Source organism: Acanthopagrus latus, chromosome 14, assembly GCF_904848185.1.
Source record: "Acanthopagrus latus isolate v.2019 chromosome 14, fAcaLat1.1, whole genome shotgun sequence".
In the NCBI taxonomy this organism is placed as follows: Eukaryota; Metazoa; Chordata; class Actinopteri; order Spariformes; family Sparidae; genus Acanthopagrus; species Acanthopagrus latus.
The window spans coordinates 7,525,443-7,541,666 of record NC_051052.1 but is presented as its reverse complement, the minus strand read 5'-3'; the positions used below and the strand labels follow the sequence as shown (position 1 = coordinate 7,541,666).

Genomic DNA, 16,224 nt, shown 5'->3' with positions numbered 1-16,224 from the left:
CACAGGACAATGGTTTAAAAAGCTCATGAAGAACTGCTTTAAGAATAGGAAACTCACCACAGACCTAATACTTTATCTGAGATGCCTAATGATACGTTTATGTACGGAAGAGGAGACATCAGTGGTGTAATTAGGCTGGAGGGATAACTGAGTGTTTGAGCAATATCTGTCGGGGGAAAAAAAAAAAAAACCCCACTTGCATTTCTGACTAAGGAGTCATTTATATTTCCATGCACACAAACAACTGCCATTTGTTTTTCTGGTACAGGTAGGTGTCGGTGACGTTAACAGTTTATTTGCGTCTGTGGGTGCATCATGGGCCAGGAGGAGACCATACGCACTGCTTACATTTATGCAAGGACTCCTCTCTTGACTAAAAGCTTTGGGCTGTTGCTCAAACAAGATCTCTGCGACCGTGGGTACTGACACCAGCTACTCATCATTCCCAGGTGCCTTGAGATCCCTATTAACACCCATTGCTAGAGGAATACTAATAAAGCCAAAGAAAATAAAGCTGCCACAAGAGAGAGCACCTTCTAAGTATGAAAAAGGAAGGTGTTTCGGTTCAAGTTCACCTAACTTTCTGATATCTAAGGGTTAGTTGTGTTATCAGTGGCTTCCTTTATGTGACGGGAGCACAATAAAACACTGCCATGGTGTCACCCATGCTACATCTGGCTTCACACAGTTACCAAAGTAAACCATGGGATCCTAAAGTTTATAAAAATAGACTTAAAATTCTCCACACACCACCCACTTTCTTCTTCCATTTTCAACTCCCTGACTCTTCCTTTTCTGTATTTCCTTTTACAATCTTGTGCACATTTGCCTTTCTAACCCCCTTTCCCTCATATTAACTGGAGTAGCTAAATATTTAATAAGTCAATTATATATTCAATCAAATCATTATGATTCTTTAAACCAGCATTTGCCAGAGAAACCAGATATAAATGCCTTGGCAGGCGCTGACAGAAACGTGTTGTACATGGCCAATTTAGCAATTGTTTCATCTTTAAAATGTCAGATCAAACTTGACTGCAGAATAAGATGGTACACAACTACATGGTCTAGGTGAATTACATTCATCTTCGTCTGCAGATACAGCAGGGATTCTTGGGAGGCTTACAGGAAACACAGTGAGGTGTGAGTTGGACCTCGGTGGGTTTGGGGGTGTTACGTGTCCATTAGGACCGCACTACATCTCTCTGTGTTAGCTAGAAAGCTGCGGTGAAACCCCACCAGCACTTACCAGCAGTCTGCAGCCTGTGGTGCCATCTCATGAACACAGAGGTTCATTAGAAACATAGTCATGGTAATCATTTCAAATCTAATGTGTTCTGTCCTCGCATTGCCTGATAATTACAATTTTACGAGCGCTCTTCTTTCAGCCGTCGGTTCAGTGTATCAGTGGCTCAAATACCATTTTCTATTTAGTCTGCACACAGCCCCGCTCCAGCTGAAAATGCATTATCTCCTGTGCAGCAGAGGTGGGTGTGGCTTAGCTGGAAGAAATTGATCTCATGCTGTATAATTTAAATTGGCAATCAAAGTTTAGTCTGTAGGTCTGATAACAGCTGTGGGGTTTTTTTAAATTCATAAATCAAATTGTTGGGCGCATGGGAGCCGTGGAAACAGGCTGTAAACACAAACTTTGACATCATCATCATCATTATTAAGTTGATATGGCTATTTTAGTGAACAGTTTTGTAGATAAGAGGTATGTCTGTTGCCAACAACACTGTATCAGAAAACACAATAAAAAGGAGCTTACGAACGTGATGTTAAGTTGCAATTAAGTTTAAGTTTAAGTTAAGGCACAGAAAAGTACTTGGTTAGGAATAAATCATGGTTTGATTTCAAATAGATACACAGAAATGTTTCTTCTGACCTGACACTTATAAGCCAGTGAGTCTATTTTTAGCTCTGTCTTTGGTCTCAACCAAGTTCTGAGGAAAATACCTGGTTGATTTATGTGCTAAATAGTTCGCCAGATATTCGTTAACCTGCTAGGCATGAAGGATACAGTCAGTGATTAGGGCTTTTTCAGTGAAAACGACAACGAGGACAGCGGTGCGAATGAGCCGCAACAATAAAGTTACAGGCAATAAAACCAAAACACTTGTCTAAAAGACACTTAAACACTCTAACACGCTAAAAGGAACTGCAAAGTCTGTCGATAGACCTCTGTGGGGTTGTTGTTACAAGCAAAACCTTACATTACACATTACATGTAGACAGTGGAGCCATTGGTAGTGTAATAATATTCATTATAGCAGCTTTAAAGTTACAGAAAATGTGTACTTTAAATAGTTTTCAATGAAACTATTGCAAAAAGACATGACAGCTAATCTCCTAAACTATTCAGAGTCCTGGGTCACATGCTTATAAAGTGTTACTCTCAAGTTTTACTGTCACTTCATTAATTAGTACTCTGTCAGTTGTTTGTGACGTGTCCCGTCAAAATAATGAGACATTGTTCATTATTCATGATAATTCATCTTCACATTTATTATTCATCGTCTGAGGAACCCAGAGGGAGGCGGCAGGGCCAGAGTTTGGTGACCTGAAACTTCATTACGTGTCTCAAGGTAAATAGGAAGACAGCTTCCCTCTCCCTGGTGTGGGTTGATGACGGGTCAGTCCCGCCGCAGACGCTGATGGCAATGATGACGAAGGTGATGATGAGGATGGTGACGTGCGAAGATGCGCACGCGCATGTGTGTGTATGCGTGTGTACTTTGAAAATTAGCATTATTCTGCAAGTGAACAAGTTTAAAAGTGTACAATAATGCTCAGCCGAGGGTGTGTATGACATAAATGAGACCCTCTTGGACTTCCCTACACCCCCATACACGTCTCCCCCCCCCCCACCAACCCCCGTCCTCCCCAGTCTCTGTAAATGAAAATGCAAGGCTATATTTGGAGAGAGCTGATGTCACAAGTGGTTTGAGCGATGAGCCTATAACTGTTGGAGTCGGTTTGTGTGACAGTCTGACAAACCCTGGACTGCTCCAGTGACGGACTGGGATCTGCTGGCTACTGGCTGCCACCACAGAAAGTAAGTACTCTGCCTCTATTAAGGGTTAGTTTGTCTCTTTTTAACAGGACCTGTGTGACTCTTGTGTGTGTGGGCTGCTACTGGAAATGGACAACCTTTTTAATTTGTGTAGTAATAGTTTTCTTATAGGCTCGATACAATATTTAGCTACATCTCTACCTATCACACATACTGTTCATATATTTTAAATCTTAAAGGAGCGTGTTGTTAAAATGAACAGAGCTGCTGTATATTCTAAATGGAACATCCAAAAACACTAGATATGTCTTGTTTGCATGAAATGATGTGGATGCATTTTGGGATTTTCTGTTTAATGTAAGAATGCATCAAAAGCCAACAAATACACAGAATTATAAATATGTCATTATAAAGAAGTGTGATGTACAGAAGCTTTAATAAACAGCTCGAAATACAGGATTTCAAGATGTATATATGATGCCAGATGAAATGGGAAAAAAATGCATCTAGATCTGAAACAGTCACTCAACAGAAAATTAGTAAGCAACTGTTTTTATATTCAATTCACGTTCAAACCCTTTATACCATTTTTCACACAGAAATGCCAGAGATTTTCTAGGTTTAGCTTCTCTGAACTGTTGGTCAGACAAAACAAGCATTTTAAAGACATCAGCTGAGAAATCGTGATTTTTTTTTTTTTCATTGTCTGACATTTTAGAGACAAAATTGATACATTTTTAAGGTTATCACTGACAGATAATCGATAATGGAAATAACAATTTGCAAACACAATCAGTAACCCTTAAGTTATATCAAAAAAAATGTTATATTAATTATTAACTATTATTATATTCATAACATGAGTTGAACTGGTTTAATGCTTCATAGCTGCAAGTGGATTATTGTCCCTGGATCACTGAGCATATCTTTAAACTGAATCATAGATGATAAAGAATTTAACAGCTTCCTGTCCTTTTTCCATTTAATTTCCCTCATGTTTAAGAAATACTCAATATTTTACCAATTCCAAGAAGTTCATTTTGACATGTTACGCTTGTGTGTATGCGTTTAATTCTGACATCATGTACATAAAATAAAAAATAAAAAAAATTAATCAATCTCTGTTGTATCTATTGTGTTGATCCAGGTAATCACCCAACAATATGTATCACCTACGAGTGCCTGTGCTTCTTCTCATACTGCTTGTCTTGCTGCGTTGCGTCACCACAGCCCCGACTTACAGGTAAGCGTATGCTGTGTGATATAGAATTTTGTGGTTTATGATCATGAACAGAGTTTAGTGGAAAAGCCGTTTTGCTTTGCTGAAACGCTGACTGAATCAGATAACGGCTTAATTGACTATTGTCTTAACAGGCATGAAACCAATATAGGAGTTTAACCTGGGGTCAGCACACAAGCAGCTGAATGTCATGGAAATCGTGTGACAAGTAGGGCTATAATGCTCTGTGTGAGGAGCAGCAGAGCATGGGGGAAAGTGCTTCATTGTGAAACTGGGAGGGCCTTAAGTGGCCACTTCTTCTTCTTCCTCTCGGCAGTAGTGGATGCTTTCAAGAGGGTGTCATCAGCTATCAGTGTGAAACTGTTTGACCCCTTTCCCTCCTGTGATTCAGGTACTTCAGTCCCAGCTCATCTGGCGAGCAGGAAAGTGCTCTCCCGGACGGCGAAGGCTGGTTAGCTCCTGGGCTGATCTCCAACCCATTCCTCGGTTTAATGGGTGCACGGCCTCAAAGGGGGCTCACAGCTCTGAACAGGTGACCGCATTTACAGAAAATCAGCCACTGTATTAAACCCCCATTACGTCTGTTAGCGTCACCGTGACATCTCTTAAATTGCTGCGCTTAATTTTCATCCTCCCAGTCACCACATAGAGAAGAGGAAGTGCAACACAGCCACCTGCGTCACCCAAAGGCTAGCAGACTTCCTGGTCCGCTCCAGTAACACCATCGGTACTGTCTATGCACCGACCAACGTGGGATCTGCCACCTATGGCAAGAGGGACCTACTGCAGCCTCCCAACTACCTGCCTCTCTAGTAGGACGCTCCACCAGCACTCCCAGTGCTCCGATGATGTAACCAGACATCTTGTGTAACAGTGATTGTCAGAGTGGCGTTATTACTGATGATGACACTGATGGTAACGATGATTACGAACAGGTTTTTTTCTTGTTTATTTTATAAACTTTAAGAAACAGTGCCTTTAATTTAAAACCATCAACGCCGATGTGTGTTTAGTTTTCCGGGCTCTGTGTGTGCTGTGGCTCTGTTAGTGTTGGTCCACAATGGCATGATGTGAATATGAAAATACATCAAAAGTAAATAATAAAACAATAAATAAAAGAAAGCAAATGTAAAGCCATATGAAATAAATGTTATTTGTTTTGATAATAAAATTGTGAAAATATATATTTTTTTAAATCTTCACACGTTTTAAGCCACATTATTGCATATGATGTCGACTGCATGCAGGAGTTATGAGCTGTTAGCGTATCCTCAGCTAGCACTCCTACATGGTACGTCCAACACAACAAATTAAAAGGTTTCTGCTACCAAGCTCCCAGCTCACTCCCACAGGTTCCACACAAACTCTAGAATAAAACTGAAATGAAATGTGGTCTGCCATGTTTCTCTGTAGGTAAGAGACATCCAGTAGATCAGGTGAAGATTAATTACATTAATAAAGAGATGTTAGGTACCCAGAGTTGTCACAGGCGACCTAAGAGGAATGCCTACGAGCCATGTGTGTTTAATGTGGACCTATAGACCACTGCATGCCGCAGTGACTGCCTGGGAACATGGAGGCCTTTAAGAAATGGAGTCACTGTTAATGCAAATTTACTCAACGTAACTGCTTGTTTTGCTGCGAATTCAACCTACACTTTGATGCCATCTTATGTTTATGTGTTATGCTATGTCTTATGGATAAAGACGGGAAACAGCTAGCCAGGAAGTAAATGGTCAAAGCCTGGCACATAAACACACGTATAAAGGCAAATTGACATTTTCAACTTCAGTGTTTGTACACTTTAAACAAACTAAGAAAACAAAATTATTAATTTGAGGTTTTAGATAACACTACATTTTTTCTGCATGAAATAGGCTGTTTTGTTTTCTTGTGCACACCTACTTTTTTTAAAATAACAAATTGAAACTCTATACATCAGAACTTTCCAAATTTAAAGTAAAATTGAATTTCCCATCAAAAACAATTCCAGTTAGTGAACTGAGTTTTCTATTGGCTACACAGCAAAATACCTCCCTTCTCTGTATTGAATCATATTGTATTGCGTGACCACATGCATGATAACAGTGTAGAATAGACTCTGATAACTGCTACACTCATATTTATTACCTCTGCCAAGGAGGTTACCTTTTCACTCGTGTCCTTCAGTTGATTGGTTTGGATGGAGAAACGGTCTCTGCCCAGAACAGACCCCAATAACTTTTGGTGTGGATCCGTATAAAGTCTCCTCTATGATGGATACAAAAGTTGCATTATATTGTATTATACTGTGACTTATGTAAATGACTTATGTACATTTTGACTGCAGATTTTCAGCAAAACAATTCCATCTCATTGAGATGTGTACGTACATGTTCTTCCATAATTTATACCTTAAAACAGTCTCATAAATATAGTCAGGTTAATTAACTGTGATCTTATAATGTAATCAATAATGGATGGTATCACTCCCCTGTTTACAAATCTCAGCTTAAACTCCTGGTTTTCTATTGCAAGTATCTAATCTATGTATAATGTGAACAACTTACTGGGTGTTTTGTGGCATTGGATTGGCTTTAAAGTAAAGTAAAAACCGCCTGATTAATTTCTGAAGCAGCATGGTTTCAACAGTATGGTCAAGGAGCCCTCAGCATTTTCAGTGCGTCCACTTAATCATCCAAAAGTACTGATGATGTAGGACACATTAAGTACAATCAGTGTTTTTTATAATACAAACAGCCCAAATTTCAAATGATAAAATTATAATGGCTGTACTGTATAACATACAGTCATGTCATCCTGCAGGGGTTAGTCAGGGTAACGTAATGAAAATCAAGAGGGGAAGCATGACGCACAGCATTAACCTGTGTTTGATTACCAGTGACCTGATCATCTCAGACACTGACAGCAGTACTCCCATGCATGGTTAACACCGGCATAAAAGGTTTTTCAAAAATAGAACAAGTGCCGGCTTTTACTGACGAATCCAAAAACAATGCAGCCATTATCCGCCAAACACCCTGACAGTCAATGGGGATCGTGTCAAGAACTGTCGATTGCTTCATGTAAAAAACACAAATGGCGCTGTACCTCAACTGTTCTCGGCTGGTGAGTTGTTTACTGCGTTTATGACGCCTGATGAATGTTTTGATGGAATTCTAGATCAGATTCGTGACCCTGTGACCACATTAATCTCTGACATTAAAGATACAGCTGTCATCCAAATATAAACAGGAGGGTTGCCCTGCCTCCAAAAATTCAAAATAGAGGACTGTAACCTGCTCTATCACTGTCAAATTGATTTACTGTATTTTCAATATAGGCTCTACAACTAGAAAACAAATCAGTTTAACTTATCAGTATTCTTTGATACTAACAATAACATCATATAATTTCATTGTCATATTCTAAGGGTAAGTCTGTCCATCCATACATACCCATAAACAACCTGTGTATATAGAGCAACTTATTGCATTATGCAGTCAGTATTTATTAATTACATAGGTCTTTGCCTTTGTACAGTCTTATTTGGCTTGCGTATCTTTATGTCTTTGACACTTTGTATATGAGATGTACTTAAAGCTGTTCCTTTCCAGTACCTCTATCTTCACTCACACCTGACCATTAAGGATGATGCAGATTCTGAACTGAATATATCAAGTATTAGCTAATACTATCATTTCACGGAGACAATCACAGTTATGACAATTATATCATGATGAAATTAACTAGTGGGTAAAAAAAAAGGAAAAAATATTTGGGCTTTTAAGAACAAGTTCTCCCAAAGATGATAATACAGTTATTATCTACCCACCAACTTGCTGTATATAAAGTCTGGTGAAGTTTCATTTCCACAAAACATTTCTGGAGCTTCACAGCAACAGTGTTGCAGCATTCCACCAAACAACTCAAGCAGACAGGGACTTGTAAGGCTCCGGAAATGTTTTGCGATCCTCCTGACTGCACCCGACTTTGACGGACTCATCCTTTAATCTCTATGTCTGTATAAGATGTGGGCATACACAGAGAAATCCTGTTGTGTTCCCACGAGCAAAACTTTGTACTGATGTACAAATGTGACAATTTGCAAGATTATACATTAGCAGGATTAAGACACTGCATCTAAATTAATTTCAGATAGTATTACTTTAATATTTAGGCTACATGTGTTCTTTTCTCACTGTGCCATGTCAAAATGTCTCATGTGAAATGTACTTTTTTCGTCATTTATTTTATAATCTTAAAATGTTCCCTCTTACTGCTCTGTCCTCCCTAACACGGCCACCATCTCAGGCATACCCGTTGCCATATATTAAACCTGCAGGGTTGTGACGCACTATATTTTTCACGACTAATTATCATTATTTAGGGTGTCATATATGTTAAACCTGTATGCTTCATGCTCCGTGTAAACTCCCTATGAACATCATCGTTTTGATAAAGGTAAACTTAAATTTTACACTTTCACTTTACCTATTTTCGTGCTTTACACCCGGTCGTACCTCTATTCATTAGGCGCTTCGCTCAGTACGTGATGGAAATCCTTCCCTACTGCTTGCCGTAGGTAACTGTAAACACGGAAGTGACGTTGCGCCAATGCTCTGTTTTCATGTGCTAAAGAAGCATTCAGTTAGCTAGCTGTTACAAAAATATCTAAGAACATAGTGATACTTGCCAATTACAAGTCGTGTCTTTAGTGTTTCGTAACGAGTCCACACTGACACAATGTAACGGGAATGTAACTGTACAAAAATTGCCCGTTTAAACACATCCCTGTGTCGCATAATGCAAGGGAGCTAGTTAGCTAACTACAGTGTTCCAAGCAAGGGATGGCCGATAAAAAGGAGAAAACATTTCAGTTCGTGATCGTGGGAGGTGGCATCGCGGGTGTGACATGTGTTGAGCAGGTGAAAATCAATTAATTGTTCATGTAATAACTTACAAGCTAGCTGTTCACAGAATAAGACTGTGAATAGGCTCTGCAAGTGTAATATATGTCATGTAGCTATTAACCCAGATCTGTATTGACAGCTGTCATCTCAGATTCCGTCAGCTGACGTGGCTCTGATTACAGCAGGTCCCCATATCAAGGCAGTGACCAACTATAAACAGGTCAGGATGATAATGATGATGATGATGAATGTTGTTATGCACACACACATAATTTGTACATATATATATATATATATATATATATATATATATATATATATATATATATATATATATATATATATATATATATATATATATATATCTCCTGGCAGTAAATATTTGTTCTTTAACTCACCCAAAAAATAGTGAAAATATTAAAAATTATGTTTTATTGGTTTGTTTCTCTCTGGCAAGTTGTCCAAGACACTGGAAGAGTTTGATGTTGAGGAGCGACCATCCAGTGTTTTAGAGGAGAAATGCCCTAACCTGACTGTGATCCACTCTGCTCTCAAATCATTAGACACACAATCACATGTAAGTAGCTGTTTTGCAGAGTAGAAACAATATAAAATGACAATTTTTTATTTTATATTATGTGTTCACACGGGATGTTTTTTTCTTGGGTTGGTATATTACTAACAACTGTAAGTAACATATGTAACACATGCTGTGATTCCCCATTTAGTTCTTTCTGATTATAATGTTATAATTGCAACAAAACATAGAGTGATTTCATGCAACAAACCTCAACAAACGTTTTTGATTACTATTATCTGTGTGCTGTCGCCACCTTGTGGACATTTGCTTGTAGCGTGTGGTTTTAGTATAGTGTGGGTGCTGATCAGACTATTTCCAATTGTTCTGTCTATTATTAGTCTGTTGCAACCACAGATGGCCATGTCTTTGGTTATGAGAAGCTGTGTATCTGCAGTGGGGGCAGACCCAAGCTCCTGACCCAGGAAAACCCTTATGTGCTGGGGATACGGGACACCGACAGCGCCCAGGTACAGTCCCCTCTCTCTGGATGTTTTGTATTGTTACTGACATGCAGGTGTGAAATTCCTGAAGACTCTGAACTGAAAAGACCTTCTCATAGTAGACAGAAACAGTAAGTGTAAAGAAAAAGAACATCCTTCAGTCATATTTAGTTTTTTTCCTGTTAATGCTTCTGCTGAAGTAAAGTAAAATCTGCAGCAGTGGGCCTTTACGCTGTGTATAAAAGTGCATCCAGCAGCTGCTACAATGTCTTTTTTTGTTTTTTAAACGTGTTTCCCAAAAGGTAGCAACAGTACATATAGTTCCCTAATTTTGAAATAGACATAGTCCAATATGCTCTGATGGTAAACAAATGGTGTGGACTGAAATACAACTTCTGTCTTTTGACACCATTCACAAGACTATGACTGTAATAATATGCCTTCTATTACAATTGATATGTTGAATGGATATTCTTTGATCCATATGATTCCAATTTCCCTATTCACCTACAGAAAGCTACTGCCTTTACCCTCTTTATTTGCTAATCATGTGTAGATTGAAGAATGTAACTACTACAATCATAGACCATTGGAAAAATGTAGGGCTGCACAATATTGGAAAAGAAAACCTGACACTGTTGTTTTGGTTTTCTGTGATCTATATGTGCTGTGAGAAAATGCACACATTTTCACAAGATGAGTGTAATAGCTCAGTAGAGACTATGCACATGATGTCACAGTAGGTGAAGTCACCGTGGTTGCAACCACAGAGTGGCAGTTTAGACTAATTGGTGGCAACATTGTTCATACTCATCAAGTGCTGCAAACATAGGATTCAGCCTGAATCCTGCAAAAACACAACAACACACCTAAGATGCGAAAGAGCTGAGGTAATTTATGCATAGTCACTATTGAACATGCGCACATTGTGATGTCAAAGCTGAAACAGTGTATTTTTCAGCCCTGTTTCAAAGAGTTGACACAGAACATAAAGCTGGAAAAAAAATCCAATTAAATTATATACCCAAATAATAAACTATTTGAATACTTTTTCTGGCTCTAGAGCTCTTTTTTTTGTAATATGTCTGTTTCAGATGTTTTTTATTCTTTTCAGTATGCAGTATCCTTCTGTACATTTTTGTACCTTGAGGCAATTATGTCAATGTCTTCAATATCTGATAAATGGAAAGAGTCTACAAAAAACAAAGTGTCCTTAGTCTGCAGTTAAAAAAACAAAAAAAAAACATGTTGATGCTTATGAGTTTTGCCTGTAATTGTGTTTCAGGAGTTTCAGAAGCGGTTATCCAAAGCAAAGACAATCGTTGTTGTTGGAAATGGAGGGATTGCCCTGGAACTGGTGTAAGTTCAAAAAAATCAGTTTGGTGGTGAATGTTGGAATGTGAATGTTTTTTCAGCTGAGGAGCTTTGAACCAGTAGTGAGCATTTACTCATGTATGGTACTTAATTGAAAATTTGACGTACTTTACATGAGTAATTCCATGTCAGGCAGTTTTGTACTTCTACTACATCTCAGAGACGGATATACTTTTAATTCATTACAGAACAATTTCTCACAGGATAGTGATGCTAAATACGTGATGATCTTATTAAACATGATGCACAGCTGTAGATTAAACTACCCAACAGTATATAAAGTAGTTATAATTAACCACAAAACATCATGTATAATAGTTAAACACTGACAATGACCATTTTCCTGCATGATAAGTACTTTAGCTTTTGATATTTTAAGGACATTGTTCTGATAATACTTACCTGCTCTTACATGCGTAAGTTTCAAATGCAGGACCTTTGATTGTAGTGAAGTGTTAAGTTAGTGCATTATTTATACTATTTTTATTGGCTTTTTCATGGCTTTATTTTGATAGGACAACTTGAGTTATAACAGGAAGCAGGATGGAACGGGGGTGGGTGACACACAGCAAGGCCCACGGGTCGGAGTTGAACCCTTTGAATACCTTATATAACATAACCACTGTGTTCATTGCTTATTCACTCTGTCACTGCTTTCAAACATACTACATAGATTTGAGGTGGAGGGCTGTGAGGTGATCTGGGCTGTGAAGGACAAAGCCATAGGAAACACTTTCTTTGACCCCGGCGCGGCACAGTTCCTTATCCCATCGCTGGAGGCTAACAAGCCCGAAAGAGCTGCTCCCTGTAAAAGACCTCGCTACACCACCGAGGAGCCAGCACCTGGAGGCTCCCACACCTTCACAGCAGGTCTTCATCATGGTTTATTCAAATTTCTTCCTATGCTACAGCAGAATCTGTGCTGAGAGCATCGCATTCTTGTTGTTCTCGATACAAAAGATTGCTCAGATGTGCCTGTGTGTGAATCTCCAGACAGACATGCCCGAGGGCGCGGTTCTGGTCCGACGGAGACTGGGAGTGCCCTTGGCCCAGACTGGCATGAAGGAATAGTTCTTCGAGGAGCAGAACAGGTGAGATTGTATGTTCAATTTGTTGCTGAATGGCTCGGTGTCAAAGCATAGAGGTCTGCTTGGGAAGGATATCACCCTCTGCAAAGAAATCTGTTATGCATCTTGACCCTCTTCTCTCTGCTGGTGTGAGCCCAGGTGTCCCGCAGAGTTTCAGTGGAATACCAATGTGAGGTGGAAAGGATCCTCACCTCAGAGGAGCTGCTCAGTTCCCCGCAGCAAACCCTCAGGCCTGAGAATGGTGAGAACTAGATCTGCAGGTCTGACCGGTCCCCCAGCTTTTTTCTCCCTCCAACTTTTCATTCCTCAAGCTTTTCTCCCCTTTCAGGCGGATCCTGGCCAGTTTACATCCAGCTGACCAATGGCAAAACATTTGGCTGCGATTTTGTTGTCAGTGCCACTGGTGTCGTGCCAAACACGGAGCCGTTTCTCCATGGCAACAAGGTAGAGAATAAGGAGAAATAAGCTCCCTTGTGCCCCCGAGTCTTTTTTAATTGGGCCAGCACTGTGAGTCTGCATCTTCTTCTGTCTGTTTGCAAAGTTTAATGTTATGTAATGTTATTACCGAGGTCTAGCTACTTTTCTATCTGCCTTTTTGTGAGTTACCTAACAGACATGCTCACACACAACATTTTAGGTCCAAATACATGCCCAAATTGGTTGCTAACATTTGCCACACAGACAAATATGTGGATTTGTCTTGCAAAACTAACTCTGTGCTCTGTGTGCACTATTTGTTAATAGTAAAATCGATGCAGAAGATCATGCAGAGCACTCAGCAGCTGTGTGTTGGAATTAGTGTACATTTTACAGCAGCGTGAATTTCACGTTGTTTTTTTATATTTGTCTCCCTTCTGTGAACATACAGTGTAGTCTTAATCACACATTGGTACCCAGTGATTTGCCTTTCTTTGCTGTTTCTGTGTATTTAGTTTGTACTGGCAGATGACGGTGGCCTGCAGGTAGATGACCACATGATGACATCAGAGCCAGATGTGTATGCTGCGGGTGACGTGTGCACTGCATGCTGGGAACACAGCCCGCTGTGGCAGCAGGTAAACTAACCGACCTGTCTTTGCATCAGCCTGTGTAAAATTCAATTGTTTTTCTTTAGAATAAACAGTACATGGGGTAACATTCAGCCGTCATGTGATAGTGGCTGTTTATTTGCCTGATGTCATCTTTCAAGTCTGGACACGTGGTAGTATAAAGAGCAAAGATCAAATATTTGTCATCAGTTCTCATGTACTGCCCACAATTTGGCTGAAGCCATGTAGATTTGATTGAGTTATTCAACCCCTAACCTGTATTAAATAGGGTAGATTATTAATAAAAAACAGCTCTGTCGTTAATCATTAAACACTTGCACAGTAACCCTGCTGAACTCGAAAGATAAACTTTATACACTTGATATACTGTAATGCGTCTGCTTTTGAATTTACACCCAGCAACTGAATTTACAGCAGGATAATATTAAACAAATATGATTTCACTGAGATCAAGATTAGTTTTGCAAGAGAAACCTGAATGCAGGAAACAGCCCACCATACAAAAGGTCTTATAGCATCATAGACAGTCCCAGATATTACCATATAGATTGGACGAGAAGTGTTATTATGATGTCATTTGGTTTTATGCAGATGGTGGTTTCACACGTTTGTCCAATATTTTCATAGTAGTTCAACCAGGTTGAGACCTTGTGACTGTAAAGCCTGTAGAAGTTTAATTACATCATTTTCAAACTCACAGGGAAAACCTTAATGGAAGTCAGATGCTTCTGTGCAGCAGGGCTCCATTTTATTTATCACCTTGCTGTATTTCCCTGCTCCTGGGGTTGACTGTTGAGGTGAAACCCGAGTTGGAAATCTCAATAAAACAGTGCTATATTTCCTGTGTGTCTGTGTTTGTGTTTGGTGCAGATGCGTTTGTGGACGCAGGCCCGTCAGATGGGCTGGTACGCCGGCCGCTGCATGGCGGCACACGTCCTCTCGGAACCCATCGAGCTGGACTTCTGCTTCGAACTCTTCTCACACATAACCAAGTTCTTCAACTACAAGGTGAGGGACGTTGTGCTGAAGGGGAGGGAAGTCATTCAAGTTAGAACAGATATGTTAATCATCTACTATCCAGAACTGTTTTCCATTACTCTCTAGACTTTTGAAGGTCACTTCACAGTGTTGGTCGGTGTTTAAACCACTTCCTGTCTGCTGGTCATTCCACAGGTGGTCTTGCTGGGAAAGTTTAATGGTCAGGGCCTGGAGCCAGACTATGAGCTGCTGGTACGCTGCACCAAAGGCCAGGAATATGTCAAGGTGATCCAGAAGAGAACAACATGTTAATACTCATGTGTGATCATGGATCCAGCATTTGTTAACAGTAGCTGTCTAACTAACTAATAATTATAAAATATATTGGTTTCATTTAGTATGTCTCATTTATCAACATCGATCAACCCATCACACCTAGCTTCATTTTCACACACGTTTTCACCCCTGTGTTCCTGGTCCAGGTGGTTCTCAGTGGAGGTCGGATGGTGGGAGCGGTGCTGATCGGAGAAACGGACCTGGAGGAGACCTTTGAGAACCTGATCCTCAACCAGATGGACCTGACCCCGTACGGAGAGGAGCTGCTCAACCCCAACATTGATATAGAGGACTACTTTGATTGAGCCTGATAGGGGGTGATTTAGGGAGCATTTTGAGCACTGAAAATTCAGGAATCACGCGACGTCGATGACACTGCTGAAGGAATATAAATGTAATGTGTTGGATTATTGTTATTTTTCTTGGTGATAAAATACGAGCGATGATCTTGGTTCTTATTAATGCACTTCTATATTTCAGAATATATTTTTGCTCTCAAATAAATTATTTTCAAAGCCAGGAGGAGAAATATTGTACTCGAGGGATATGTTTAGAAAAGGCTTTGTGGCATAAAAATCCGTCTCTCCTTAAAATCTTATTGAGACATAGTTGACACATACGTTTTCCCTCAGAGGAAAGTGTTCAACACTGGTTTCTATGTTGTCTTAGTGACACTTGATCAAGTTTCTACCTAAAACAAGAGCTACAGCTCCTCCCGTGCCTCAGCAGACGTTAGAATAGACATTATCCAGCTCACACAATGCTGTCTGTTGTCTCTCGGATATGTTGCTCTTGGGGATGTTTGAAGAAGAAAATCCAGTTGTGAAAGGAGAAGAAACATAAGAAGACAAGTGGAGAGCATTGTCTCCATGGCCAGAATTTAAATGACTAAAAGAGATCCCCCACCCATTTCCACTTGCTTGTTTCGCCTGCAGTGTGTTGAGTTTTGTAGGTGTGTGTTTTGTGGGTCACTGGTTCACAAAAAAGAACCTGCCCACATTTATTTATGTACTCCCATTGGCTGATAAAGGTTGACATGGCAACTTTGTGCTTTCACCAACTGAGCCTTATGCAAATGAGGATAAGGCAACGATAACTGTAATAAGCCTACATGCAGTGAGGAGATCATGGAGGTGTGTTCCCTTCCTCTTCACAGCTGCTGTAATAAGTTACAAGTCATGACAGAGGCTGAACCAACACAGGCAATTAGCATGAGTAAAAAGCACTCCTT

General features: G+C 39.8%; 2 protein-coding genes across 2 annotated transcripts; both read left to right on the top strand.

Annotated features, from left to right (window-relative positions):
• Window positions 1-2,941: 2,941 nt before the first annotated feature.
• LOC119032849 (islet amyloid polypeptide) lies at window positions 2,942-6,747 on the top strand. Its single transcript, XM_037122454.1, has 4 exons — window positions 2,942-3,058; window positions 4,164-4,259; window positions 4,648-4,788; window positions 4,895-6,747. The coding sequence occupies exons 2-4, from the start codon at window positions 4,180-4,182 to the stop codon at window positions 5,067-5,069; spliced, it is 396 nt and encodes a 131-aa protein (XP_036978349.1). The 5' UTR covers window positions 2,942-3,058; window positions 4,164-4,179; the 3' UTR covers window positions 5,070-6,747.
• Window positions 6,748-8,817: 2,070 nt separating this feature from the next.
• Window positions 8,818-15,522, top strand: pyroxd1 (pyridine nucleotide-disulphide oxidoreductase domain 1). Its single transcript, XM_037122453.1, has 13 exons — window positions 8,818-9,163; window positions 9,288-9,368; window positions 9,606-9,725; window positions 10,067-10,195; window positions 11,454-11,527; window positions 12,216-12,412; window positions 12,536-12,633; window positions 12,769-12,871; window positions 12,959-13,074; window positions 13,563-13,685; window positions 14,550-14,687; window positions 14,853-14,942; window positions 15,140-15,522. Exons 1-13 carry the CDS (start codon window positions 9,086-9,088, stop codon window positions 15,296-15,298), a joined length of 1,506 nt encoding a protein of 501 aa, XP_036978348.1. The 5' UTR covers window positions 8,818-9,085; the 3' UTR covers window positions 15,299-15,522.
• Window positions 15,523-16,224: the final 702 nt, after the last annotated feature.